General features: G+C 42.9%; 1 protein-coding gene across 1 annotated transcript in view; it reads right to left on the minus strand.

Annotated features, from left to right (window-relative positions):
• The window catches only part of Pole (DNA polymerase epsilon, catalytic subunit), a 54171-nt gene that overhangs the window by 33387 nt on the left and 9072 nt on the right, over positions 1 to 11712 (minus strand). Inside the window, exons 9-23 of the mRNA XM_005344494.3 lie at positions 10954 to 11061; positions 10566 to 10676; positions 10239 to 10324; positions 9928 to 10047; positions 7888 to 8020; positions 7565 to 7678; positions 7052 to 7264; positions 6643 to 6750; positions 6171 to 6299; positions 5981 to 6083; positions 5747 to 5893; positions 5234 to 5379; positions 4101 to 4249; positions 2229 to 2321; positions 1893 to 2037 (exon numbers count right to left, since the gene is read on the minus strand). Coding sequence (XP_005344551.1) covers positions 1893 to 2037; positions 2229 to 2321; positions 4101 to 4249; positions 5234 to 5379; positions 5747 to 5893; positions 5981 to 6083; positions 6171 to 6299; positions 6643 to 6750; positions 7052 to 7264; positions 7565 to 7678; positions 7888 to 8020; positions 9928 to 10047; positions 10239 to 10324; positions 10566 to 10676; positions 10954 to 11061 — 1905 coding nt within the window. The remainder of the gene's footprint in view (positions 1 to 1892; positions 2038 to 2228; positions 2322 to 4100; positions 4250 to 5233; positions 5380 to 5746; positions 5894 to 5980; positions 6084 to 6170; positions 6300 to 6642; positions 6751 to 7051; positions 7265 to 7564; positions 7679 to 7887; positions 8021 to 9927; positions 10048 to 10238; positions 10325 to 10565; positions 10677 to 10953; positions 11062 to 11712) is intronic.

The raw sequence follows: 11712 nt of genomic DNA on the forward strand, positions 1-11712 counted from the left end.
AAACTGAGCAAGAAAAGACACTGGATTATCATCTAAGTATAAAAGATGCCCACGAACCCACATTGCTGCCAATAAATCAATGAACAAGCAGTAACAACTATCCATTATAGAATTCCAATGATCAAGCAGAAGGAATGGGATAAACAGCAAACTCCCATGAAGAAATACTAGCACAGGAAACTGACAGCAGTACAGGTGACCCAACTGATAGCTGCAAAAGTCAGGAATTACAAAGTCTAAGGAGGGCTGGAGAGATGGCTCAGTGGGTAAGAGCATTGTCTGCTCTTCCAAAGATCCTGAGTTCAATTCCCAACAACCACATGGTGGCTCACAACATGTAATGAGATCTGGTACCCTCTTCTGGCCTGCAGGCAAACACACAGACAGAATATTGTATACATAATAAATAAATAAAAATTAAAAAAAAAAGAAACAAAAAACAAAGTCTAAGGAACATTTCAAAACATGCCTTCATCGGGTCTAGAGAGATGGCTCAGTAAGGTTAAGAGCACTGGCTGCTCTTCCAGAGGACCCATGTTCAATTCCTAGCACCCACATGGCAGTTCACAACTGTCTGTAACTCCAGGTCTAGGGGATCCAACAACTTCACAGTGCACATAAAAGTTAGATAAATTAAAAAAAAAAACCAAAAAAACAAAAACACCCAAAATCAAACCCATGCCTTTATGAGACTCGTTAATTACCTTGATGGTGCTAACATATGCCCAGATGATCTTTGATACCCATTCCTTCAGGGAAGTCAGTGATCCTTGGGTGTGATTACTAACCAAAGAACAGCATATGAACGGGGGTTTGGGGGAACCTCATCATCAGGTTGATGAGGACAACCTGGCACTGGAGCCTATGTCCTCAAAGATGAGAAAGTGATGATTAGGCATCACCCCTGTGATATTCTTTCAAGAAAACTCAAATATACTGAGTTTTCTTATACTGAGAACTCCAAATTGACAGTAGAAAATAAGATTCCAGACCAGTAAAGACCAAGGCACTGTCCAGGTTAAAGAGGACACTGTGTGAGGACCTGGAAACATATTACCTCCAAGTAATATGTAACGTAGTTAAGGGTATACCAACATACATTTCTTCATTTTGATGACTGCATACTTTAGGCAGATGTAAATATTAGGGGAAGCAGACAGAAAGACATAAAAAAGGTTCTCTGCACTATTTGTGTGTGTGTGTACGTGGAGGCCAGGCTGACACTGGATGTCTGCCTCAATTGTTCCCCACTTCATCTGTTTATCTGATTTTCAGAATAGGGTTTCTTTGTGTAGCCCTGGCTGTCCTAGAACTCAGAGGGTTCTGCCTCTCAAGTGCTGGTGGCATTAAAGGTACGCACCACCACTGCCCAGCTCACCCCACTTTGTTTTTTAAGATAGGGTCTTCCATTGAACCTGGAGCCGATCAATTTGGTTAGGCTTGCTGGCCAATGAGCTCCAGGCATTCATTCATCTCTCTTTGTGTCCCCAAGTCAGCATGGGGACTAAGTTTGTGCTGACACGCTCAGCTTTTACAATGGTGCTAGGGATCCCAGCTCAGGTTCTCATGATTGTGTGAGAAGCACTTTACTGAGCCATATCCCCACTCTTCTTTGGTACTATCTTTAAGACTTTTGTTTAAGTTTAAAATTGTTTTAAAAATTAAAGAAAGAACAATGGTATAGTTCTGTGAAAGTGAAAGAAACTTTCTTTGCAACCTGAATCTAACAGTCTGACTGTGACAGCTGAGGAAATTAGAAAAAAGAGCATTACAGATGGGTAGTTTTTGTATGGGGCCAAAGACATCACCAGTTGAGATCTTTCCAAACACCCACACTGGGAACAGGCCAGAAGTCAGAATGGAATGTGTTTCCTTGCTGCAGACCCACTCACCTTGACCATAATGTTCAACATGGCACCAGGATAGGAGATAGTCAGTTTGGATTTCTTCACATTGGTTGTCTTGATGACAAAATTTTCAGGAAAGCTATTGGGCAGGACACACCATATTCCATCTGTGTCCAATTCTAAGGGCCTCCTTCAAAGAAAGGAGTGAAATAAAGGAAATTTATGGATACAAGGTCATGGCCCCAAGTCCTTAGAAGTCAGGTGTTGAGTATCTCAAATATGTTATCAAACCCAGTTCTATCTTCCCAGCCTTTATGATTTCCTATTACTGCCCCTCCCACTGTGGTACAAGTCCTACAGCCAACCCTAGGCCACACTCACCCGATCTGCTCAATCAGCTCTCTTGCCTGGGTGATGATGTTGGCTCCTGTGAAGCAGACGATACCAGCCATCTCCATGGAGTACCAGCGAGCCCTGGAAAGGCAGCCAAAAGTCTATGGTGAGCAGAACTAATGGGAGGCTCCCGCCACAGGGAATCAGAAGACGGAAGGGATCCCCAGAAGAGATGATGTAAGTAGCCAAACATATCTGAAGCAGGACAGAACTAAGGTGGAATTTGGTTTTGTTCTGAGGGTACTTCTATCCCTAGTTTAGGGTGACCAGTGTGGCTCAGGAAAGTTCTAGAAGGGTTAATATGCTGTCACATATCAGTTCACAATTTCAAAGTCTGTAGGACTCTCAAACCCACTCTTATGTTCTTTTCATTCTTGTCACAGCTCTTCCCAAATCCTACCCTCACCTACCTGCCTCTTAGAAACTCTAAGCCCATATCTGGACAGCTGTGCTCAGCCTCCTGCCAATTCACTCTGCCTACAACCTCATTCTCTGGGCTTAGACCCCTTCCCTGTTCTCTCTCCATTCTGACCCAGCAGTACTTAGCACATCCACTCACATTAAAAACCAACAAATAGGGAGCTGGAGAGATGGCTCAGCAGTTAAGAGCATTGGCTGCTCTTCCAGAGGACCTGGGTTCAATTGCCAATGCCCACATGATAGTTCACAGCTGTCTGTGACTTCAGTTCCAGGGGATCTGACACTTTCAAACAGACATACATGCAAGCAAAACACTAATGTGAATGCACATAAAATAAGAATAAGCTATTAAAAATATTGTTTATTAAAAATGTTTGAAAAAAAAACCAAACAACAACAACTAAGCTGGGCAGTGGTGGCATATGCCCTTAATTCCAGTACACAGGAGGAGGAAGAGCTAAGTGGATCTCTGTGAATTCCAGGCCAGCCTGGTCTACAGAGTTAGTTCTAGGACAGCCAGGGCTATACAGAGAAACCCTGTCTTGACTTCTCCCTTCCCCACAAAAATCTCCAAAGACAAACAGGGCTGGTAGAATGGATAAGCGGGTAGATGCACTTGTTATCAAGGTTGATGAACTAAGTTTGAAACAATGCACCTACATGGTAGAAAGAGAACTGACTCTCCAAAGCTGTCCTCTGACTTTTACATGAACACTATAGTATGTGCATGTCCACACAAATCATTTTAAAAAAAACCCCAACATACACACACAATCAGATACAATTTGAATCAACTCCAGTCAGTTCTCTTTCCTTTTCTACAGAGCTACAAGTTAATAGCACTCTTTTCTTCTGTTCCTGAACTTGATTTGTTTCCCCAGAGACCCCAACTTGCTTTATCCAAGGAATAGAGTCCAGGCCCTACTGGCCATACCACCCAAACCATGTCCTATTCTCTCTTCCTAGAATAGTCTCTACTTTGGCTGTAAGACTTCAGCCCATCAGTCAAGTTCTATGCCTTTCATTGGTCATTCCTCTGTCCAACCCTTAAATAATCTGATTCTATCATTCCTCTGCCCACCTCTTAAATAATCTGATGCTATTAAATAATTTCCTAAAAGCCCTTTCCACTCCAGTGATGATATAATGACATAAAAATGTCAAAATGAACCAATCTCATCTTCAGCCCACTATACTTAAATCAAGGTATCCAGTAGCAAGTCAACACCCAGACCCTTGAACCAGTGTGAACCTTACTCCCAAGGACCCAGTCTCAATTAAGTCTGTATCACCAACATTTTGTGAGCTGTAAGAACATTCCCATTAATACACATCCATCAGCTGGCTTCGTCAATATCTGAAGACACCCCCAACCTTTTGCTTTTTGGCATCACATCTTGTTCATTCCCTCCCTGTTCATTTACTGCATGTGGCCCATACCCTTTGCGCATGACATAGCCGTAGAAGGAGTTCAGAATGCACTTGTGAGCCAGCTGCAGTGAATCATAAAGGATCTCCATGTTCTTGCAACGCTTCACCTCTGATGCATCACCCACCTCTACAGCTGCTGAGAGCTTCTTCTTCCATACCTGGAAGTAAATTGGAGAGTCTAAGTATTTTACAGCTTCTCTAATTTCAGTCCACAAAGATCAAAAGACTAAATTTTCTGTATTAAAACCTTTCAAATCTGGAGCTGGAGAGATGGCCCAGTGGGTCTTGTAGAGAACCCAAGTTTGTTTCCCAGTACCCACATGGTGGCTTACAGCCATCTGTAGCTACAGTTCTAGGGGATCTGATGCCATCTTCTGATCTCCATGGGTATCAGGCATAAATACATACAAGCAAACAAAACATTCAAACACATTAAAAAAAAAAACTTTAACAAAAACCAATAGAACAACTTTTGAAAGGACAAAGACCACTCCCTCTTTAGATTGGCCACCTGTTAATACCTTAGCATATCTCCTTTATTCCATGTGCCATCTGTCCTCCAACATAAGTACTTCTAGTCTACCACGCTTTCCATCAAGACTGTCATCACAATCTAGAAACAAAGCCAGTGGGGCGGTGGTAGCACATGCCTTTAATTTCATGGGGAGATCTGTAAGTTCAAGGTCTGCCTGGTCTACAGAGTGAATTACAGGACAACCAGGGCTACACAGAGAAGCCTTATTTTGAAAAACCAAAGGTGTGTGTGTGTGTGGGGTCATTCCTCTTATTCCTCTAAATCAGAGGGTTAAATCCAGTGTATGTGGTGGCCTTAAGAGTTTGTAAGAACTACTTACTTACCTGTTGTGCTGGAAGACAAGTCAACTCATGGGAGTATTTAGTTCAGTCAGTGTCTTTTGCAGGTGTGGCGCTACATAATTACTTCTGAAACAATTGATCAGCATGGTTCCCAGGGTTTATTTAGGTCATGGTAATCTCTGCCCTTTCTGGCCATCGATTCTTTACATTTAGAGACAACTGTGAATTTATTATCCAAATGCATGTTACAAGCTCCCCACATACTACAGCTATAGACCAAGATGTTAAAACCCTGTCACTTCAGAAACTGATCTATTTTGTCCCACCTTGTGCAGCCCTTTGAACTCATAGCGCCTGTCTCGGAAGGCTCGAACTGTGTCCACATAAAATGAGTTTTCCCGCTGGCAGATGGTTGTCAGACGTTCTTCTACCTTGGTCATATGAATCTTCTTATAGGCCTTCCGGCAATAATCTAAGATAGTTGAGAGTGTTGGAGAGGTAGCTGAGACCTTTCAGATAACCAAAGAGCAAGCCGGTACACAGGGATGCTAAGGAGCTCACTTTCCTAACATTTGTAACACAAATGAACAAAAACCCAGACACACTGCTAATCATAATTATCATTGTAAAAGAGAACAGGCCCCGAGTACTGACAATTTGATACCAAGACTGTTACAAAGGTTACTTCCTGGACATTTGTAAAGGAGAAATAAAGAAAGGAACATCCACAGAAAGACATAATTTAATCTAAAATCCTACTGCCTTGGAGCTAAAGAATGCCCATATCTCTGATCAAAGGAGCCACTGTTTGCCGAGCTGTGGCTTTGCCAGGTGCTCACCTGCCAGCCTCCGCTTCTCATATTTAGCCTGTTCCTCTCGCGAGAGCTCGTGAAAGGCCCGTGCTGGCCCCTCTGGCAACAAAGGAGGAAACTTCTCTGATTCCAGCTGATGCTGGATTCGATGGTATTCACTGCGACTTGCTGGCACTGTATAGAAAAACGATGGACAGATTCCAAGATCAGAATCTAGGTCTGTCCTGCCCTGCTGAGCACCTTTTCGGGCCTGACACTCACTGAATTCTCCCCTCCATTGCCAGGCCATCTTCCTCTGACAATTTGCTCCAGGCTTATTGAAGTCACAGGCAGCACAGGTGGCCTCATCCACTATGGCAGAAGGCTATAAAAGGAGGGGAGGGTCAGAAAACATCTGCAAATAATCATCTGCAGAGAGAGATGATTATGATGTGGGAAGCTGAGGTCTCACCTGCAGGCGGTTAGTAAGGATTATGTTAGGATACATGGCTCCCACATCTAGATGGTAGATAAGAGGGCATTCAATTCTGTTAGGGACATCTTTTAGGGAGGTGAGCTTGTTCTTAATCTGATCACACACCTATAGAAATGGGAAAAACAAATGAATATTGGTGGTGGCACACACCTTTAATCCTAGCAGTTGGGAGGCAAAGGTAGGCAGATCTGTAAGTCAGAGGCTAGCCTGGTAGTTTACAGAGTGAGTTCAGCATAGCCAGAAGTACACCAAAGAGAAACCCTATGTTCAAAAACGAAAAACAAAACAATAAAAAAGAGAACAAGTACAATAAAAGATAATGAAGATAGAAGGGTGGCAGGTTCCAGAAGCAGTATGACAAAACCACATCAAGAGCCCGAGGTGCTTTAGGCATGTAAAAAGGAACTGATCCAATTATAGGCCAATTCAATGCCTCCTAGGTGGCTACCTCTTGAAAGTTGGTGACTTGCTCCATAGGCACCTTCTCTTCTTCTTCAATGGCATGGCGCATAGTTTTCTCAACTCGTTGCAGCAGGAAATCAAAGGCTGCAGGATTCTAGTTTAAGACAGGAAAGGGCACAGGTCAGACAGATCTTTAAATCTGCCTCTAATGTGATACATGTCAGGATGTACCAGAGAATGTTCTGCAAGTGTACTGTGTTGTAGGAAGCCCTGAATGGAGACTCATCCTTTGTAAGAAGGGATAGGAGTAGTACTGAGTCATAGAAAGCACCCTTGACAGAAGTAGCCTATAAAAAAAATTTAGATAAAGATTGTTTCAGGCCATGGCTTCTTGGGTTTCATAACAGCACAAGAATGGAAAAAAGCAGAACCCAAGACCCAGGAAGGAGGCATACCATCCTAAATCGGCATGGGATATCACTTCGGAAGACACCAGACTCTAGTGCCTCCACATGACCTCCCACGTAGGTCTCAGCATCCAGCACATGACCATCATCTGTCAGTTTGTTGAACTCCTGCTCTTGCTTATTGGGGAAGATAATGTTGGCGTGGAAAGCTTGCACCATCAACAAGGCTTCACACAATGTTCCAGAGCCTTTCCGCAGCACCTACAGGGAAAAAAAGCTGCATCCAGCAACCCCAAATCTGTCAAAAGCCCTGACTCCTAGACAAAGTTCATGACCACCAGAAAGGCATCTAACCTTGACTGCCATGTAAAGAAAAGTTTTGTAGCTAGTAGCAGCAGCCGCTGTTTTCTGTTGCTATTCTCACACTGGGGCCCCTAGACTCTAGAAAGATGTCAGTGAAGCCACACACAGGAGTTCACTATCAGTCTCTAGGACCAGTCCTAGATGAGGATCAGTTCATGTACAAAAGAGGATGACTGGAAGACCATAGGTGACACTAACCTCATCAGGTTCCATGGGAATAATGGTGCACAGGGCGAATATGAAGGGATGAACATACTTCATGTACAGGTAGTAAGTGGCAACAGCATCTGACACTGAGTAAGTGGCCAGAGTCTGGAGGAAACAGAGAACAGGAACATTAAGAACCAAGGGTCCAAGAAAATTCATGAAATACAGAAAACGAAGTTCAGGGAAGAGGCAAGGTTAAGCAGGAGTGGGCCAGGCAGGGCCAATTTAGGACCCACATCTCAGTTAACCTAGCCTCTGTAGCCAGAGTGTCTATGACTTCAGGGTTGCAAAAACGAGCAAATGGGCTTACGTGCCTGAGGCTGCTCAGTGGCCATACGACACATGTCCTCAGGGTCCAACTCTACAGGATCATAGCCAAGTTTGGCTTTGGCAGCTGCCTTGAGATTATGACTGCCCACAGGAAGGTAGCTGTCCCTCTTCACCCACCTGGCAAAAGGACAAATTCTAGAGATGATGGTAACACAAAGGCTGGCAAAACCAGACATAACACATAAAGTAGTAGGGTTAATGCATATTCTCTCATAAAACCTTCACTTGAATCTCAGATGTATGCACAAAGTATATGCAGATGTCAAAGAATCTTTTATATCCCTTGCCTCACCCACCACTTTCAGCAAAGAATTCAGCCTCTTGTTATGGAGAAATGATAAGGCAATATAGCACGAATTCCCAGGCCTCACTGCCTCTCAAACCTTATTTCATAAACTACCTGGTCATTTTTTTTCTTCTTACATTGTCCTTTCAGTATGAGCTCTCTCAAGAGCATCTTCTTTAGAAGACACCTTCTAGGGATTGGAAGATGGTCTGTGGGTAAAGTGCTTGCCATACAAGCATAAGACCCTGAGTTCAGAATTCCAGCATCCATGTAAAAGCTAGGCATGGTGCGTTGCGGCTGTAACTCCAGTGCCAAAGGAGTAGAGACAAATGGATCCCAGGGACTTAGTGTTGAACCAGTCTAGCCAAAGGAGCAAGTTTTAGATTCACTGCCAGCTCCTATATCTCAGAACATTAAGTAGAGAGCAATGGAGAAAGATACCTGATATTGACCTCTGGCCTTTATACGTACACACACACCCTAGAAGGTAGTTCCTCAACATGGAACCTGTCTCTATACAATTAATACCTTTGTGAGGGATTATACTACCCAGTGATCATATCTAAATCTCTATCTCTCATAACTTCTGTACTAGCAGCTGTCTACTTCTTCTCTAAATTCTCCATGGCCTCCTCCTCTATAGATTCTCAGGCCTTCTCTCATTATACTTCTAAAGTTGATAGATCATCATCTATTAGGACTTTCCATGAGACCCTAATTTAGGATGAAAGTCTCAAACAGCTATGTAAAACTTTAGAGTCACAAAGATAAAATAAATAATAGAATACTTCCCCCAAATTTGCCAAATACAAATAGACTAGATATTGTAACTATAATATATTCTTACTTGATAACTCTTTTTGCTGTGTATAATTATATTTATATGTGGAAACTATGTTTAAATTAAAATCTTCCTTTTTAACTAAACAAAAAGGGGAAATGCTGTGGAATAATCCTCTTGTACAATGTTATGGCTCTAGGTGACACCATCTAGTCTTGGGCTCCTCCAAGTGCACAAAGGCTTCACACCAACATGATTCAACAGAATCTTCTCTTACCTCAAAATTACTCTTTCCCATTCCAAATCGACCGAGCAGAGACCTCAGGCATCCATTCATCCCTAAAGTCCCAGCCCACACTAGCAAATCTGAGTGTAGGTCTCTTTTTACCCAATGCTTTTGGTCAAGCTACCACCTGTTACCCTATAAATCAGTCCCAATCTCTTGGCTTCCCTCCAACCCAAATGCTGAAATATCATCAGAGTAAACAAATAGTAGCAGACCTCATACACCTGTGGTGGCTGATGGAATTCATTTCTTTGCCCAGTTCAGGCGCCATTCTCTCCAGCCAGTTCTCTGTATTTGTGTATACATATCTGTCTTCCTATCTGCGTGGACGTATGCTCCAAACATCATGACTTCAATACCTGTGACACTTACTTGCTTTCAGTCAGCACGAAGCATACTGAACTCATCTTGACCTCATCTATGTAAGTACCAGAATCTTGCTCTATCTATGTTTCTTTTTAGCCCAGCTTTTCTACCCTGCAGACTATTGTTTAACATACTTATTGACTAAATGGAAGACTAACAACAAGCAAACAGCAACTCCCTATGGCCCAAACCTGTTTATTGGAGGCTAACCTCCTCCCTTAAGAGGCTCCAGCCTGCACAAGAAACCTTTATCTATCACTCATGGGATCATAGTGATGAGCCCCTACTATGTGGTATATACATACCTAAGGCAGTCCATGTGGATACATTGTGGTGCCTTATATTCCCCCTGGCTATCCTTCTGGAAGCCTATCTCCTGGTACATGCTCAGTCCATGGGTTGCTGCCCTAGCCTCCACAAATGGCCTAACAACAAGAGACAAGCAATGGGATAAATGAGTCTTCAATTCTTCCTTTGTTCCTCCTTGAATGCAGAAAGATCGCTCCCAGGAGACACTTCTCTGTGAAAATAACAAAACAGCTGATACCACCAGGCAGACCTGCTCCACTCCCACCTCTCCCTAACACAATTACCCACAGCAGGAAGCAGAACTCACCAGTCAAAAAAATCCCCATTGTAGGTGACCATAATGGTAGGTTTGGTCTCCTGGACATGCTCAAACCATCTCTGGATCAAATGGACCTAAGCTCAACGAACCACATAAGTCAGTGGGACCCTTTTCTCTGCTTTCAGCAAATTGCAAATACCTCCCCAAATACCCAGAAGCAGCAGTTTCACACCAGCCCATATGCTAAGGACCCACTCTAGCCTTGGCCATGGAAGAGGAAGCTCACTGAGCAACAAGCACCTGCGCTCAAAAATGGGTTTCCCTCTTCCCACTTTACACCAAACACCAGAAAGTTTCTATAGGAAGCTTCTTTACCTCATCGGGTTCATTGAACACACAAAAGGGCCCTTCATATTCTGGCTTGGGGGTGAACTCAAAATCTTCAATATCTTCTGAAACAATCTCCCTGTTAGTGATGAGGTAGCCCTGGTAAAGTTTATGAGCAGACAATGCAAGTCAATCACTGAAAAGTTAAGATAGACTCTCAGCCTTCTCAAGAAACTAATTTCAAAGAATTCCACAAAAACAAGGTGATCTGGGCATAGTAGTACCTGCCTGTAATCTCAGAATTCAGACGGCTGACGTAGGAGGACCATGAAGCATATGAAGCCAAGCTAAGTTACACAGTGACACCCCATTTCAAAAACAATAACAAAATCCCCACAAAAGCATTTTAAGTTTCTAAAGAAGAGTATCTGTTCACCTGGCCATCAATCATATAGGAAATCATCATAATCTGGTCTGTCTCAGCATCAGGAAATTTGAGAGGCAGTTTGGTTGTCTCAATGTCAAATGCCAAAACCACAGGGTCCTAGAAGGACAAAATATAACATGAATTCAGGTTTGGATACAGCCTTTGGACACACACATTCCACCCTGGGTTCAATTACTAACTAGCCTACAAATAAAATAACCACACATATCTCAAGACAATAACAAAACCCCATGATGACATTTATTGACAGTATGAAAATGAAAACATACAAGGGATAAAGCTACTGATCAGACCACTTTAGTTTCAAAGCTCCTTAACATGCACTGTCTCATTTGAACTTTAGGACAGCACTAGCAAGTGACTATTGGAGTTGACATTTTCGTCTTGAAAACAAGAAAACTGAAGACAAAGATTTTCCTAATGACAAAAAGTGGTATCTGAAGTAATACCTTCTACTTATGAACCTACTCTTAGTCACTTGGCTATCAAGTACCTAAAATGAAAGCTCAAGGGTTCAAATCCAGTCTAGTTCAAATATTGATGTTTATGGTTAACACAAGTTCAAAAATATACTTTTATGTTTAGAGAATAATGAAAATAAAGAACTACCTCCAGCCGGGCGGTGGTGGCGCACGCCTTTAATCCCAGCACTAGGGAGGCAGAGGCAGGCAGATCTCTGTGAGTTCGAGACCAGCCTGGTCTATAAGAGCTAGTTCCAGGACAGGCTCCAAAACCACAGAGAAACCC

Source organism: Microtus ochrogaster, chromosome 2 (assembly GCF_000317375.1).
Source record: "Microtus ochrogaster isolate Prairie Vole_2 chromosome 2, MicOch1.0, whole genome shotgun sequence".
NCBI lineage: Eukaryota > Metazoa > Chordata > Mammalia > Rodentia > Cricetidae > Microtus > Microtus ochrogaster.